General features: G+C 34.2%; 1 protein-coding gene across 2 annotated transcripts; it reads right to left on the minus strand.

The window, feature by feature from the left end:
- Positions 1-574: 574 nt before the first annotated feature.
- On the minus strand, positions 575-18958 carry LOC100374746 (centrosomal protein of 41 kDa-like). Of its 2 annotated transcripts, XM_085496864.1 has the most exons (12): positions 18904-18958; positions 18713-18776; positions 18409-18456; positions 17505-17566; positions 11632-11689; positions 7119-7269; positions 6664-6818; positions 5742-5809; positions 4783-4897; positions 4178-4335; positions 2234-2288; positions 575-1756 (listed from the first exon to the last, which is right to left on the minus strand). In XM_085496864.1, the coding sequence occupies exons 1-12, from the start codon at positions 18943-18945 to the stop codon at positions 1653-1655; spliced, it is 1080 nt and encodes a 359-aa protein (XP_085352990.1). In that variant the 5' UTR covers positions 18946-18958; the 3' UTR covers positions 575-1652. The 2 variants fall into 2 exon arrangements, with proteins under 2 accessions (XP_085352990.1, XP_085352991.1); XM_085496865.1 differs by lacking the exons at positions 18409-18456; positions 18713-18776; positions 18904-18958 and adding an exon at positions 17668-18052.
- Between the last annotated feature and the right edge of the window lie 97 nt (positions 18959-19055).

Below are 19055 nucleotides of genomic sequence, written 5' to 3' on the forward strand. Positions count from 1 at the left end.
AGTGATTTTTGTTAAATTTATGCAATCTAAAGATTTAGCTACCTGAATATAAAAATGTCTAACATGCTCTAGTGAAAACACAAAAATAAACAACTTTAATGTTTCTAGTGTTTTAATCTATAGTTTTCCGGAAAGGAAATTGTGGTATCACGTTTAACTTCTCCACATCACTCATTTGAATATCATAAATTATGAGCGACCATAAAATATACATTTTTACATAAAAATAATTAGTGCGCATTTTACTTCTGGAAACTTTAACTACACCATTAAGTAAGTCGTATACAGTTCAAATATTTGCATAGGAAATGGGAATTCAACATTAAGATGAGGGGTGGGGGTTAAAGCATGTACCCACCAATATTTAGAAGGGTCCACCCTTAAAGTTCGGATACTTTCTTATTCAAATTAAAACAAGTTTGTATTATGTTTCTCTACAAATACAATCCATGTATCAATCACATATCTCCACAAATATCACATACTATTGTCATTGTACCATTTGATTGCTGTGGGACCCATGCAACTTATACATGCATAAAAACTTCATCAGAAAAATACAAAGAAAGGGTAGTTATTTAGTAAATCAAATATTTTTTTATTTAAAAATTAATCATGATATTTACAAATACATTGGGATATACACAGATCAAGATTGAAATGGGAGACATTGTAATAATTTACACATAAAACGGGGTATAAGACAAGGGCATAAATGTGCTCTATATCATCAGACATTGAAAAAAAAAAAAAGTCTTTCACTCCAATTATGTGAAGTGAGGTCATCTCGTTTGTATGCACAAAATGTATATAATGTATACGTCTGCCAATATCAAAACAATTCATTATCAATATACAAAGTTAAGTTTCTTGGAAAAACAATATAACAAATAAAACAAATGTCACATTAATGTATAATCTAAAGAAAATTGGTGTGGTCAAAGAAAAAAAAAATCAACAAAGCAACAATTAATAATACTGCCAGTTAAGCTTCAAAAAGCTTTAAAAACAAGAAATTAACAATTTATCTATAAAGTGGATAACAAACATTAATCGCCAGTACCAATTCAGTGTGCCCTCTATTAATCATTGCCCCCCTCCCCTTCGCACACTAGAGGTAGCTATATGTAATCTCTCATAATATATTTTGGGCTACAACAAATCAGTAATCTGAATTGAGTGCAATATATCAATGCATATTTTTCAAATCTATTTATAATCAAATGTTGAGGTTTAAAAAACCAAGATCCCATCAAAACTACACATGTTGGCGCCGTACTGCAAAATGGTGACTTCTAAAACCATGGCTCGTGAACGATTGTTTTGCATTTAAAATGTCTCAAACATTTTAATATATGAAATAGGATATGTATGTATAATGTTTATTGTTCATATAATGTATGAATGGATACACAATTCAGATTCCATGGCTTACCTCGCACTAAAACTAAAACAATTCAGATTCTGTGGCCCATCTAAACTGGGGTGATGTATACATAATTTGAATGGGATCTTTTTTACATACTACTTTGTATACCTGTGATTGCATTTTCTCTCTGATGGAACACATAGTGGTGTTTATGAAACCAACATGCTGAATCAAAGGCAGTGAGGCGTAGGAGTAACTTTAAAATGAGTTCTGTGAAGCTAATTCATTTCCAAGGATTTGGGTGTATGCTACTTGTAGAGCGCGAGGTGTTGATTGAGCTCATTGATGCATTACTGGTGGCCCGTGTCGAAGCACGACTTAAACGGCCTGCAATGAAAAAAAAAAAAAAAAAGAATTAAGTTTTCTTTTTTTGCTTTGGGATTTCAAAACAGAATTGAATCAAATATGTATATTCATGTACTTTCATTATCCTCAACTATTATTGTATTCCCAGGGGCAGGGCTACATCACAGAACTTAGACATGCACCACTGTACCATGTATTTCTATAGACTCTGCATGATCTGCTGTGAACGCAGGTCGAAGAATCAGTGAAAACAGCGAAAGTCAAGAAAACAACACAAACAAACACAACACACAACTATTATACAATCCTCAAAAGCCAAATTTTGTATATGTTGCACATGTAGGAGCTGTTTTGTTACACTGTTCAGGAGAGTCCTAACAATTAGCCCAAAGTACAGTTTTTGACCACTGTTTTCACTGGTTGTGGTTGTCGAGGCGATGAAAATGCCTGGATGTTATACACAACCAATAACAATATTCGAATATATTCTTGACTTACTTCCTGTGTCCTGTGGAATCAAGTTTTCATCAAGGTGCTGATCTAGTTTTTCAAGATGTAATAGTAAATTAAGGAAAATCACTATTGGTACAGAACATTGGAAATACTGTGCTCACTTTTATATCAAGACAAGCCACCTGCTGTCCAAGACAGCTGTACTGCCCTATTGTTCAGTCATAGATTTTGATGGCATCATCTTAATGGGTACATATGCTACGAGAATGTATTGTCAAGTCTTGAATTAACTATGCGCAACATACCATTTTGACCCAAAATCACCAAATATTCAAAAAAAAATAAAAAAATAAGGATATCTGCACAAACAAATATGAATGAGGTGATCCCAAGGGTAAATATCAATAATTATTATACATCTGTCACCGTAACGCCATAGGTTACAGCGTGCCGTAATTTTGCGGTATTTTACGGGGTATTTTCATCCTACCTTATTAGGAAATGCGAATTCCAAATATGGAATTATTACGCGCGTAAGCGTCCTCTAATAATAAAAACAAACATGGCTGCCACCAGAATTCAACCAGACTCCATACAAAGTTCGCTGATTCTGTTCTAAACTTTTTAGATTTCGGCATTCCTATGATGTATCCTTGGTAGGAAAAGATGTATAATAATAAGGTTATTACGAAGATACCTCAAAGTATGCACTCAGACAGTACGCTGTCGCATCGACCTCTGCTGTGCATCGGTCGATACTGCCGCTGTACTGTCTTCGTGCATACTTTGAGGTATCTTCGTAATAACCTCATAATATGAAAACAATCTATAGTAAATAGTACTTTTCATGAGGATATTAAAAGATGATGCTGGACAGAAAGTCATACTATACGCTTTGTTAGGATCATGTCGAAATGACATCAAAATTGCTGGGTTGATCTGACCTTTATATTAGCACATCTGGGTCAAGTGGACCTAATAATTAAAGGGCAGTGGTCGTCATGTATACAGGAGATGTAAGATACATTGTTTGTTTACATGAAATTTGAACATGCGCCTTTTTTACCATACTCGTCCGACTTAACACCCAGGGTACTCACCTCACAAAATCATGTTTATTAGGAGGTTGGCACTTAGTCAAGCACCCCACTCCAAAGGAAAATTTTTGTTCAGGTTAGGAACGTTTTATTATAATATTATTTACATACCATCATAATTTATGGTTGAAAACATACTGGCCAATGAGGATCACAAATGAAGAAATCAGACAATGCGCAAACTTTCATACAATAAGTGAAATTGTAAAAAACAAGCCATGAAAGTGGATTGGGCATGTGTTACACATGGAAAGGAATAACATACCAAGAATCGCTTTGACATGGGCACCAGAGGGCAAAAAATGGATACAAGAGTTGGGCAGAGGCAGAAGTAGCAGCTCAAGACAGAGACGCATTGAGGAGAAGAGATGCTGGCCCAGTGTAAAATTATTCGGGTCTGTGGGAAATGTAGAATGTTTTCAATTGTATGCAAACTCTTGATGCAAATCAATTTCGTCATGTTGTTTTCTTGCATAATTTGACCTGCAACATCGCCCATTGATCAGATAGGTCAAGTCTGTTAACACGCAACCAGAATCCAGTGTTTCACTGATGCAATTCTCTAGGAATTTCCAACGGCATTCTGGTGACACAATTTGAAAGTAAATTATCAATGTTGAAAAAAAAAAAAATAGAATAATTAAAAATTTTTGAAAGGTAAACTGAATATTGAATGGATTTACCTCGTTTCACAGTTGTTGACAGGTCATTGTTGAACCATAGTTTATGCGTGGTTACTATGCTATATAAATTTGTTTACTAGTTTTCAGTAAAGTCTAACAATGCTCAAAGACCAAAAATAAAAATGCCCCAAAAGTGCTGATGGGTGCTTAGTTGAGCATGGATATTGGGTCTGATGAGTACAGTAATTAACAGTACTTAATAAAAGGATATCATCATTACTGAACTCTGTCTTGCATGCTTTGATTTGTTCTATTTGTTGCGGTTGTTTCTTTCTGCCTCTTGATGGGGGTGGTGGTGGCCTACATGACAGCGGTATAGTACCAGTCACCAATCCCTCTGGAAACTTGCCAGCTGCAACTTTCAAACCTACAAAATAATGATATCTGACGTTAACAGACTCCTAATTCACATACTCCTAATGAAAGCATACATATTGCATTACATGTATCCTGGATCATTTCATGATCACACACACACACACCTCTAAAATACTTTGCTAATCATGCTGATTATTATTATTATGAATTTATGATTAACTGGTACTCAAAACGATTTAATTTAGAAACGCCAGGTAAATGAATCTATTTTTAACACATAGTTGGTAGACTACCAGTTACTTTCCGTCTAACAGGAACAAGAACATCCCTCATTGCTCATATCTCACGTGATAACTCAAGACTTTGCAATTGACATACGAATTGATATATTATTTTTGTAAGTTTTCAACAGTTGGATTTCAACAACAAAAAGTAAAGATTTACTAGAAAAAAAAAAATGGCACACAAACAAATATTTTTTTTTAGTGGTACTTACCTCCGGATAAAAGAAATAAATTGTCAAATCCTCGTTCAGAAAATGTAGTTGCTGCTCCAGTGCCTATTCTTTCATCTTCATCGTATATCACAATAATCTTACCAGGTTTATTTCTCTGTAGGCAGTCAGTTAAGGTAGACAAGATGTTCTAAAAATAACACTAGTTTGTACATTTGTATCCAGTTCTGATCACTATACAGAGCAATGAGTTTCAGGAAACAGTCCTCGGAATGCACATGTGTTCATTATACACTTAAGTTAGATTCACACACCAACTTTGACACTCTCACAGCATGCCATGCACCCATCACAAAATGAAACTAAATGTAAGCAAACTTATTCCCATTACCACATTTACCAGCACATACATCAAACTCAGAATCAATACAAAGCTATTTACAAGGTTGTGTCTGATTGGCTACCCAAACCTAACACCTGACAGTCAGGCCAATCAGTGAGTAGCTTTTACACTTGTGTAAAAAACATTTTAACAGGGGAACATCAAATAACAAAACACAAATTGTCCAAATCTGACCGAAACAAAATACTGTAAAATGACTAATTTTCACTGGGTCTAAATTTTGCTGGTTTACCATTTCAGATATATTCAGTGGGTTTTAAATTCACGGTTTTGTCATTTAGATAATGTGTTCTATGCTAATTTTACATAATCACTGGGTTTTAATTTAACGCATTTTCCAGTCAGCGAAATAAGCAAAATTAAAACCCAGTGAATAATTAACCCTTTTACAATACACCTCTCTATGCACTAGAGGTGCAACACTTCCCGTTTTACGCTGTACAATTATCAGTTCACTATAAATTATTACATTCAACGCTTCCACAATACATGATGGATATGAAAAGGACACTTTCCATTTTACGCCGTACAATTATCAAATCACTCTAAATTATACATTCACGGCTTCCACAATACATGATGGATTTGAAAAGGATACATATGCAATTATATCGGGTGTGTAATTGTTGTAAGAACGAGATAACATCGCCACTGGGTAACTCTTAGCTGGTAATGAAATAAAAAAACAAAATGATTAGTGTACGTGTATACTATCTAATGCCACTACGTTCTGAACATGGTTCAGGGCCACTTGATAAACAATTTATCAATTCTGTGATTAATATAATACACAGTACAATCTCTCACCGTTGACTTCAATGGTAAAAAAAACAAAACAGGAAAACAGTAATTTTGGAACAATAAACTGAGCATTGATGATTTTAATATTTTTCGCTGACTATAAAAACAAACTTAAATGTTCTAAATATAACAGCCAAATTAGAATATCATTATAGTTAAGTGAAAACAATTTGAAATGGCTAATTATTGTTGTAATTAGTTACTCACACATAAACAAAAAATCAAGAATGAAGTGTCAAAACACAAATAAAACAAAATACAAAACTGTGGCTCCTTATCAAGGCCATATTGTTCCAAACACCAAAACAGCAGCATTGCCAGCTACCCTCAACAGAAAAGTATGTGTACTAGTGAGGGACTCGGGACACTTTGAATATAAATAGAAAATCTTCGTTCAATTCCCTTTTAATTTATTCCATTTAATCAGATACAGAACAAAATTATGTAAGAAACAAAATGTATGTACTGACACCGTCTGAAATGTCATAACAGTCAATGGTGTGTGTCATAATTGCTCGTAAATGCACCCTCGAAAAAATGGTTCAAACTAATGTGTTCTAATAATGTAATGATTTCTGGACATGCATTGCAAACCAGTTAGCAACTCAGTTGGCAATGTCCCTGTTATAGTGTTCACAACAATATGGTGTTGACAATAAAGTGATTTACAATAAATCAAATCAGTGTACATGTAAAACGTAACAGATTGTAATAAGTACCTGTGATAAGATGACAGTTATCATATGCATCTTGGTCTCTTATATCAAGTAGTAAATACGGACAGGCATGGGGATCAACTGTTTTCACTTCTTGCATAGGTGGATTCGAGTCTCCTTGCTCCTCTAGATCAAACTCACCAACACCTCGGATAACACTGAAATGTACAGACAAAGTTTTAAGCATGCTTACACTTTGATTACTGCTGTTACTGTGTGGTTGTATGCACACACTGCCTAATACCAAGGATTCATTAGATGAAGCTTTTTCTATAGTAAAGCATTTAGCTGTGATACAATGTTACATTGCAACTCAAGTTTTGGTCAGAAAAGTAATAAGAATGAGTTACTACATGTATTAACTGTAAAAATTATATTTCTTAGGAGACTTGAAGTAATCAACACTAATTGTGAAAATTAGCCACCAAATTAAGGTAGAAGCCTAGTCCTAATCTTACCTTTGTAATGTTGACCTAGGAGTCTGTACATTGGCGACATCACCATAATCTCCCTCTGTCAATGCCAAGGACGGAGCAGGACTGTCTCTATCTTTGTCATTCTCTTGGAGTACACTGTTTGTTGGAGTCTCTTGTTCTGATCTTACAGAGTCTGCAAAGATGACAATGTGGAGAAACATTTCAGATGATATATCTAATGAAACAACATCTGTGTATTGTATTTTGTTTTTCTACATGAGTAGAGGCACTCACAGGGCTTCTAATCACTCTTCACCAGTTGCCAACTGTGAATTACTTTTAGATTTTGAAAATTATTTTACTTTCAACACCAATGGCTAGGACTGATTTGAAATTATTGTGAAAAAGAGGTCATCATTTGAAAACAGACAGATAACTTGTTTGAAATCGCTCGATAAATTGCTGAATTTGTTTGAAATAGCTTGATAATAATATATATAATTACAGTTAAAACTAGGACAAGAGTTGTATTATTGACAAATTTGACAACAGAAACAACTATGAAATCCCGCAATCCCAGTTAACTTACACATTCTCTGATTAGCTAGTTAGTATGAGCATTAGAATTGTGTAGCCAATGAGAAACATTCTTGGAAAGTATTTCCAGATGGCAGACAGTGATATGAAACGTATCTTTTATAGACATCCCACTCAACATTTGCAATTGTTGATGATTAGGTTCATATTTGTGTTTGCCGAATACACTGATTTTGTTTTCCTACTAGACATAAATATTCAGCAGCTGGATAAATGCCAAAGAGCAGAATCCAGGTACAAAACAAGACAAGAAACCAAGACAAGATGACATGACAAACACATTGTTACTTTAAATTACAGCATATACATATAACGCAACATCTGGCGACCTTTCTAAAGGTCATCACTATCACTCATTACAACAATGGAGGTTGGTGATGACCCTAAAAAGAGCGGCGACGTAACAATGCAGCGACAGAGATTATCGAAGCAAGCCCAACATCACTACTTCACATTCCACAGCGACCAGCTCATTACTTGTTGCATGGCAATCACCAGCCTACGACAACAGAATGGTTCTCAAACTAAAAATAACATGATACAACAAGACGTAAAATCATTACGAGCGTCTTGGCAGCTCTATTAACGAAGTACAAGTAATCAATGCATAAATTAAAACTGAGAAGTCACTTCTCGTTTCTACTGTACTTGCAACACTACAACTGTTATGTATTCACAGCGCACCAACATATTCCGTTACGGACAATTAGCTATGGTAACCCAACATTTTATTGAAAAGAGCTGTAGCCATGGTTTCTGGATCATAAATAATGACTAATAATATTAACATTGGTATTTAATAAGATTGCGTATAATCCTGCAAGCTTTATAGGCGACAATATTTCTTCAAGATATTTCAAAATGTGTCTATTAACTTAGCAACAGTGTTTGGTTGGATGTATGTAGCATACCGTTGGTATGCACAAAAATTAACAACTGTGATCACAAAAACACCTTTAACATCATTGCATTGAGAAGATTTCTAGCGATGACAATTTATACTAGTTTTGAGTTCTCTGAAATTTATTATAGTCGTCAATTTTTTTGCTGTCTCACTGGAAATTAACAAATGGTTTGATTTTTCTGTTTAGATAATGTTATGGACAGTCATATGAATTAAAACAAAACACATTCCAAATGCACATGTATGCGACCTCAACTTCTAAACCATGATCTGACTATCTAGGAAACATTATATACCGGGTATTTAGCGAGTCCGTAAACAAAACACAAAAAAAGGTGTTAAACCAGCATGGTGTTCATTTCAAAATTATAAACTTAAGTGGATGTAAAACAAGAATATTTTCTAACTGCGTGTAAATAAAAAGAAAAGCGTAACTTTATACAGTGAACACTTGAATAGATGTTTAACAATAAACAATGGAGTTTAAAGAAAACATGGCAGTCTTTAGAAATTGAGTCAAGATGACAATCATATAGACTTATGAATTACGCCTTTACAGCATGAATTATAAGATTGGGAAATCTTTCTTTTAAATACCCTTGTTGGACATCTACTGTTGTTGTCACTGTCTTAGGGATTCTAATAACATGCTCACTACAAAATGTTTTGTTGTTTTTTTTGAGTAAAACTAAAAAAAAAATCAAGAATACTGAACTGTTCAACCTGTTGCTAAAACCAACTAGTTCAGAGTACCCTTAGACTGATTTGCACAGACTAATTTGCATAACAATAAACACAATGCCTGTTGCATATCACTCGAGAAAAGTTGGTAAGAACTGGGTTGCCATAGATGAATACAGTATTATATCCAGAGGGCAAAAAGCCAGTTTCTGACCTTTGCTTCATCGGCAAATACTGGTAAGAACGACTGACTTCAATGAAAGACCTTAATTTGTCTATGGTCACGTCAGCCAGTCATAATTCTCTTTTTTTAATAAGTTTACTTAAATGTTGTCCTCTTTTCTAATTTTTTTATACTTTTTGTTATTCCAATTATCATAGTCTCTTGCCTACATAGTGGGACCCCGGACACACCGACTGGATAGTCATGACAACTCTGTCCAACCATGTACACGTAGCCTTTTCCATTGAACTTAACTATATTGCAGACTTGTGCTGACTATTTTTTTCTTATTAAATCATGTATGTGTCAATCAATGCCCTCACCAGGACCTTTTTTCCATGGCAATGCCACATTTTTTTTTAAAGAAAACAATGGAAGTTAATGATATGATAAATATACGTACAAATATATACCATTGTATATGTTGTATACCGAATCATTTAATATGCAACCCTATGACTTATTTTGACTACAGACTCATCTCTATCATACAAGTAGATGGGCTATGAATAGAGCAAACAAGCCGGTAGGCTGATTTGTGACCTGCTCCACTCATTTTTCTGGCCATTGCCATAATAATAGAACAGACTCAAAAACAAAATAGTAACTTTAGGCACACACTTAAAGATTCGTACAAGGATAAATTTTGTGTGAATCTATGACAAAAATTCAAGCGTTTGGTCATTGTCATCGCAATAGTTGGACAGAACTATTTCTTTTTTAAATTGTCTACCTTTCTAGAGTAAAGGTGTCTGTCAAATTTGCCCCCCCCCCAAAAGAGTTAAAAGAAGTTAAAAAGCCAGTACTGAAAAAGTTACCCAAACACCAAGGTCTGCTTTCTTGGCAATGAAAAAAGATAACAAAAAAACTTTAGTGACTTTAGACCCACACTCCAGCTCAGTAGAATGAGATACATGTACAAGGTTTTGACTCCAAGATTTGTAGGAGAACATACTTTAGGCACGAAGGTATTCAAAAATAATATTTTGGCTGTTGTCATAGCAATGATAAGCCAGGATTTTTTCAGATTTTACCATCTATTAAGAGTGAGGGTGTGACTATTAACAAAATCAGCCAAGCTAAAATAATCACAGAAGAGTTAGTATGTGAAGATACCACACAAACAAAAGTGATTATACACTGTAAGGGCAATCCTAACAGAGCGGATTACCAATACAGTATGTATTGTGAAATTAGATACCATTCATATTTAAATTAACAAAATGATTCAAGTTTTGAATTGCTTTGAAATTTACCATAGTCAGCATTTAGAAATGCATGCAACCACTACACATACATGAAACTCGGCCAAGGCTAGATTGTGGACATGCATTAATTGTTCCAAAGATCACCTTGATGAAATATGTAAATACACCTCAGAGACAAGCTAATTGATTTCACATATAAATTATTGAATATTACTTCTCCAAAACATTTGCTGAACAAACGAATCGTTAGTCACATGAACCTGTAGTGCATTTATACACCAACAATCTATATTTTGCAAGGTCAAGGGCAATGAACTTTTGCACACCGGCTTAAAATCACTTACAAAAATCAAAGATGGCCACTGCTGAAATACCATGAGACTGATTACATGCATGTTAAATCATAAACACCAGAGATTATCAAATCATTTTATTATTTTTACCATCCAGGTATGCTTGATAAGCAGCGGCTTCACTACCATACCTGAACAGACATTGTTATTAAAGTCAATGTGTATTCAAGTGTGCCCTCTTCAGCAATTTGATATCCCGCCAAATTGTTTTATTTCTATTGCTGTGCCAACTCGGAGTTTCATTGGGTCTAATTTTTACAGGTGTGTCCAATCAGACTAATCTATTTCACCTAGAACAAATACGTGCCTCTTCGTAGAATAACACACAGGTTTGTTGGGGGGGGGGGAGTATGTTTACATTGAGCTTGCAAATCAACATGGTTAAGACGATGTCAATTTATTGGTCTTAACTCGTTTCTCAAATCAAAATATTTTAAACTGACCTGGATTGCATGATTTATCCCAAGAAAAAATACAAGGCTTTCAGAAAAACAACTTTTGAAGGGCTTCTTGTCTATGGCATAATGAGTGAAATCATAAAAATTAAAAGTAATATGGGCAGATTTGAAATCTCTGGTCTCTGGCCTACCTGGCATAAATGAGTCGGCATCATCTTCTAATTTCTGTATAGCGTTCACCTGAAGTACCTGTAAAAAATAACAAATGGCATCAAATTTGAAGACTATATTACGTAATAGGAATAAGCAATTTGAATATAAAATAAAGCACTACAATTATTATACAGCAAGTGTCAGAAACTGTTAAAAAAAAGAAAACATTTGACAGGCTTGTGTACGTTACGTCATGGTGAATCGAAAATGACGCCGTGCACTGGTGGGTGGTGCATACAAATCTGTAGGTTACATCTTAAACAAACGTAGACACATTTATTGATAGATCAGTTTGCCTTAAAACAGAGGTAAAATAGCAGAGAATAAAAGTATAAATTAAGTTATAATAAAGCTATATATCAGTACAGTAGTTGCATGAACTCTGAAGAACACTCGTAAAATTCATAATGTACACATCTATCTGCTATGAAGACAAAAAACATGCTTAAATAGTTTATCCCAACATTCTAAATAAAAAAAGATACATCATGTATATACAGTAGCGAGGGCAGTCAACCCTATTTTCAAGAAAATTTTACATTCATAGGTTTAAGTTAATTACTACGAAAATCAGATGTCCAATCTAGTCAGTGAGACTAATATCGGCAAATGACTCAGCCTGTATTGATACAAAAAAATAACACACCCAAATCTTGACATAATTTTGAGGCTGGCAACTGTCCAGCACGGATATACATGAAGAAAAAAAAGGATGTATGTTGTGCTTTATAGGGATTCAGTCCACAATAGCCAAGAAACTGTGTTAACAAAAAGCTATTTGTACAGTGTAAACACACTCCATTTGAACTGTGAGTCATTATGCTGACAGGTGAGTTCAAACCAATCACTCTTACAGGATATTGAATACTTAGCAGGTAGGATATGCAACACTCTCACCGCTTTCAATATTCATTTTCCATTTTTGAAAATGAAATTCTGTTTTTACTATACTGAATATAGAAATACATAGAAACAACTTTGATAACTAAAATGAATACAGCTACAATATCAAAAATAAAAACTAACACAGAACTTTAGAGTTGAGATGGAGGGCACATTTTCAAGGCAAAATTGGGTAAAAATCATCTTAGTGTACGTATGTATAGAAATACTATAGGAAAAATCTATATTTTTTGAAGGGCAGCAAGACAAACTTCTTTGATACCTCCATGAATGTCATGCCCTGCTGAGGGTTTATGCTTTAGGCTCATAATTTGAGTTAAAGGTGTAATTCAAGCTCAAGTTCATTTCTGGGCATGATAAATACATGTAATTTATGAAAATCATCTATTTCAATTAAATGGCAGCCACTTCATAAACCCAATTCCATTATATTGCAGTGCCAAAACATGAGATGAACAATGTGTGTCAAACAATGACTAATTTACATAGTTCACTGAAGCACCATTTCATTTCACCAATTATTGTAACTGACCGATCCTTAGTTCTAAAACATTGCTCTACAAAGGGAAACTAGTAGTAGTTACTGATGGACGTTTCACTGACGTATTAAGTTACCAAACATACACAATTTCATTGCTTGTTTCCATGACAACTAACATACATCTACATGTATTTTCTCAGTATTGGTATTGAAAGATTGACAAGAAATACGTATCAGTCGTCTTTTTGAAAAAAATATTGCGGTCTACTAATTGCAGTAAATTTACGCTGTCCAAACATAACAATATCTGGCTATGAAAATATAGCAGTCTAGATCAATCAACGGTTGCTAAGAGATCTCAGCAATGAAAAGCTTATAATACAAATTATGCAAGATATTTTTAATAACATGAATCAATATAGCACATTCATAATCTTGTATTGACAAAATAAAAGTTTTGCTTCTTGCCCTGGGGAAAAGTTAAAAGAGAACCGTTTTTCCTATCATATTTTTTCAAGTTCATTCATAACATAAACAAAATTTATGTTCACCAGTTTTCACAAATTCACAAATCAGGTAATTTACTTTTATTCCAGGCTTTGTAAATTAAATAGCTCAATTGTTTTTGTACTCAACACATCAGGATGCTTTATTATACATGTGATGTAATCAACAAATAAAGAATATACAATGTATACTGTAATAAGAAAAATACAAAACAGTACAAAAGTGACACTGCTGGAAAAAAATGAGTCTCACTCTGACTGGTTATTACTTGAAAGTCTAAACAAAAAATTTTTGGATATAAAAAATATCTTTTGAATTATGGACCTTAGTTACATGTACTGTAAAAGAGTAATTATTCACTAGGTTTTAATTTTGCTTATTTCACTGACTGGGATATGCGCTGAATTAAAACCCAGTGAATATGTAAAATTGAGCATAGAACACATTATCTAAATGATAAAACCATGAATATAAAAACCCATTGAATATCCCTGAAATGCTAACTCAGCGAAAACTAGTCATTTTACAGTATATGCATTTTTCCAATTTAAACAGGCCATCAAAATAGGATTTATCACTATGGGGAACATACAAATCCCTGGGTATAAGTTTTGATACTACCTTCTTTTATTAGTTCATTGCCCTTTACACTCGGCAAAATATCAACCAAGATTAGTGCCGTATAAATTGTTCTCAATTTTTACTAGTCACCTAGGTCCACTCAAGGCACAACTATAGACTGAAGGGTACTTGTCAAGGTGCGACTTTCTTAAAATCTCACTAGTCAGAAAAAACACTCAGAATTCTCCTAACACGATAAATACAAACAGCTGCAGTGTACGTGCACAAGTTGATTCCACCAAATTTCCCCCTCGTGATCAGAACTACATTCGGATGAATGCTTTGATCTTTATCTCTTTTGTATGTGTGTTTATTACATCCATATTACTTCACAAATAATACATCATTATGGTGGAAATGGTCAACATACACACGTAGACACTCAATTATACTGAATGTCCCCTTTGTTTCTCACTGTTCTATCATTTCTCCGAGTAAATATACACAATACCCCATTGTTAACGTATCATAGAAATCTAATAGGTGGTCCAACTATATATTATTAGGTTAGTAAGCTATTATGGCATAGAAAAAACAAGATAATCAAAGCTACATATTTTATTAGAACTGCATCAATGGTAGAATGGTGTACGAGTCTGTTTACATGAAAACTAAGGTTTCAGTATAAGGCCGCTGAAATGACAACTGTATTTTGAATGGAAAAGAATATCCTAATATCAAAACACAAGATTTCAAAGAAAAAAAAGACTAAAAATTGCTCTTTAAACATTCTATTTTTATATGATGCTAATTATGCCTTTTATTTTATAAAACTGTAGAAAAATAACAGAAAATTGATAAATTTATTAGTTTTCAAAAGTGCAAAATGCATTTTCAATAAGAACTTGATACGTGTAGTACCTAAATTCAGAACATTATTTCTGTGTTGAATTACATTGAAATTTTTCTACTCTAAGACTGCATATTTATTTGTTGGATACAAAATTATACTATAGTAATGACTGTTGCTAGGGTCAGAAATTCACTATTCTACATTATGATATGAAAGACTATTATTGGCCCTATGGGTTATAATCATGATATCAAAGAACAAACATGAAGCTCGCAACAAACAGGCAAGAATTTATTCCGCGGCTCAACATGCTCAATTCTTGGTCAAATTATATTACATTTTATTTGGCTGATTTCTGAAAACTTAAAATACAAAAAATATGTGACAAAAATAGAGTTTGTTTCATAAACCCATGCACACTCAGACAGCGTAATTAAAGTCAGAGATATTACTACTTTGTAATAAATCAAACCGCAACAAGGATATCCTCCTATTAAGTGAAATAAACAAGATAGACCTGATAGGTAAAAATAGAGACAAATGAATACTTATTGCTTATGGCATAGAAAAAGACACCACGATTGCCAAGATATATATTGAAATCTAAACAGCACAGGATATGGTTATCTGGGTTGCTATGGGAACAGAGAGTCGCTATTGTAGCGTGAGTAAATAGCCATGGCAGAAAACCTGTGTAGGATGTGACAGTAAGTGTCTATTTCAAATACGGTGTCAAAGGTCGTTGCTCGTAGTTACTCACAATGAAGCACAGATATAGATTATTCTCATGTGTGCTAGTTTGTTGTCCCAGCCCAGTTCAGAAATAGATCTTTCAGAGTAACCTTACAATTTAGCTGGGCAGCAAATTAAATTTTTTTTAATATTTTGAAATCCAAAACAAAGAAAAATTATGCTTGATTGACTGTAAAATACACTCACACCATTAAAATCATTCAATAAATAACCACAGCTCTGACTACATATCGTTAAATATAAACTGCTACAGCCAAATCACTTAGCAGATTGTTAAACACAAGGACGTGCCAAAAAACAAGACAGAGCAAGTACAAGTACCACCGTGAGTAGGTTTACCAAGGAGATCAGCCTTCTACAACTAAAATTGTCAGTACGTCTAAAAAGAACACACTGTAACTAACACTAAGTTGATTATGTAGAAAATTAGACAAAATTTCAATGGATCCAATTGACTCAGTACAAAGGATTATCTTGTCAGAAAATTACTAGCCTTAGAAAAACTTGCTACATTCTTTTTTCTATTGCTCTTGTGAAAGTCATTTCGATTTACGGGAGAAATGGGCATTGTGTTCTCACTGTTCTGGAGCGATTGCTTATTATCTCAAGGTTGTTTTTGTGAGGGAACGATAACACGCTGGCTGAAAGGCAGCGATAATGTTCTTTATAATAAATGCTTCTGCATGCCAAGTGACTAAACACTTAAGACTGGACACGGCAAAGCTAGCAATCTTCCATCAAGTATATTGGCATATTCATGTAACAAAAAAATGTCTATTTCTATGTATAGCGTAACATCAAAGCCTAGCATCTATACGATTCTGTGTATAAAATAAAGCACCAGTTGGCACACTACGCGGTGTCCGATAATGGGACCAATGCAACATGTATGTAAAATACATTGTTTTTTTTAACAAATTACATTAAAATAATCTTCAATCGAAATTAAAGTTAAAACGTAACTTAATTATTCGACATGCAGTTATATTTGGGTTTGGAGAAAAAAAGCCGAACAAAAAGCAATAGTGGGTCCACTCAGTGAATGGCTTAAACTTCCTTCTAAAAATTCAACTGGTATACGTTATTAGTTTCTACAATCTCCATATTTTGAAATGGAGAAATATATAAAATTTATCCAAAAATGTAGCCGCGAGCGATTGTTAGATTAGAATTGTCAGAATTAGCACCTTAGTTATTCATCGTCAAAAGAAAGATTCACACAAAAGCAGTAAAAGTTGGCAACGGTTCATGTATATAACTGCACATGCCTGAGAGGTTTTGATATATGATGCTTTGGTGATTAAAACATGTCATATTCAGGGTGAACAGTAAAGTCAATACTGTACATTGCTTTGGCATAGCATGAAATTACACTTGGGGGTTTCTAAATAAAAGGCTTTACACATATCTTTTCGGTACCAGGAATACAATTGTGCTTGCATTGAAAACAAATTCCGAAGGCGTTAGGTGACTTATCTTACGAACTCAAGTACATGCCTATCGTCCTTAGAAGCACTTGTAACAATGTCAATGCTATGTACATAGACCAAAGTGAATTTTTGGCTAATCACAGATGCTAGGAGCTACAGGCTAATCAAAATAAAACAACAAATATATTCAACAAATGAGACACTGGATGATCCAATATAAGCCATATAAATGTCTATACTGACCATTAACAAATTTGACAAAAAAAAATGACGTTTTTGCTCAGCGGAAGCATATAATTTCACAGATTGAATAATTAGTTAATTAATAATTCATAATTCAATTTAATTGATCATTTTACTTACCAACTGTACAAAAGTTGTTATTTTCATTCTTTTAAAAATTTCATTCTGTCTGTATCTGTAATCTTAAAAAACAAAACAAAGTATACATCACAAGGAGAATTTAAAGACCATTATTCAACCTTCTACCCACTGTACACAGTTTCCATCACAATATCGTACTTACTCCTGACCAAATGTTGCACTCTGTCAGCAAGAATTCGGGGATCCGTGATCACAATCTTGCGGTTATTTAATTTTTGACGAGGAAACTGTCTAGGAGTCAACATTTTGGACTGCGGCATGTTTATAGGTTCTCTTCTTCACACTGATTACAAACTTTTCATTCAGTCTTGTGTAGTAAATCCACAAAAACCACAAGAAAATCCTGCTCAGCTATTAACAAACATCATACAAGTCCATCCACACCGCAGGTGTCTTTATCTTATATTGCAGGGGAATGTCTAGTAGGCAGCTATTGAGAACGGCAGTCTGTTTTTCTTGAAAGTGTGCGCAGCGTGAAATGAGCAGCCGTACAGTGTAATTAACCCCACTGTAATCTCTAGTACGTCTGTTCGTATATGCATAGTAAAAGAATCCAGCAGTACGAAGGATAGTGGTCTTCACCATGGCAACTGCATACACAATAGGCAGCTACTGCATATTAATGAAATGGTGAAAACTGGTCGAATCATGACGTTCCCGGCAACGATGGGTGCCTCGCCCATGTGGTGCTTTGGTGGCAGAATAACAATTCAATCACATGGGGTGGATTTGCAGCGATGCACGGGACAGTCATTGCGCGCATGGCGACGAATTTATTTTGTCAACAGTACGTTTGAAGAGCGTAAACATTAAAAACATCGGTAAATGAATAGGTTTAAAAAACGACCCATTACTGCTAGTGAAATAAATGAATTGAACTTACTCCGGCGAACGTCTTCCAGCTTGGCCATGTACTTGGAAATACTGGCGCCTGAAATGTAATTCCATGGGTGAAATACTATACGATGAATGAAAACGAAGGATCGATTTGAATGAAAGTCAGGCTGGAAATCAAGACAAACTTTCGAGTGAAATGTCATCTAGTGGAACAGTAGTGTGGCAACTAAATGTAATGTTAAATCAAGATATGAATACACTATGCAATTATATATTATCCTTGTTTACATCTACATCGACTAAGATTATTTACGATATTTCGGAAAATAAATTTCCACAGAAATACTTACCCGAGTCAACAGTATGCGTGATGTGAGCATACTTTGGATTTTCTGGTATCCGTTTATTGAGAATCTGTAAAGCAAGTGTGGCAGCCATTCGGTTAGTATACGAGCAGGATGTATAAAGAAAATTGTCCAATGTTATCCTGAGACGCGAATGTCACACAGACCAACGGTTTCTAAATTTTCAAACAACTCACGTTACTGTTTCGGCTTCGGGCAGACATGTTGTGTTTTGACATCTAGATATCCCTAAGATACTGATAATAAATACCCCAATCCCATGTTTACATCGAAAATAGCAAATACTAAACAAAAACCTAGTTTTATAAAATAAATACAATATGATGTA

The sequence above is a fragment of the Saccoglossus kowalevskii genome, chromosome 3, assembly GCF_978046115.1.
Source record: "Saccoglossus kowalevskii chromosome 3, keSacKowa6.1, whole genome shotgun sequence".
Classification (NCBI taxonomy): domain Eukaryota; kingdom Metazoa; phylum Hemichordata; class Enteropneusta; family Harrimaniidae; genus Saccoglossus; species Saccoglossus kowalevskii.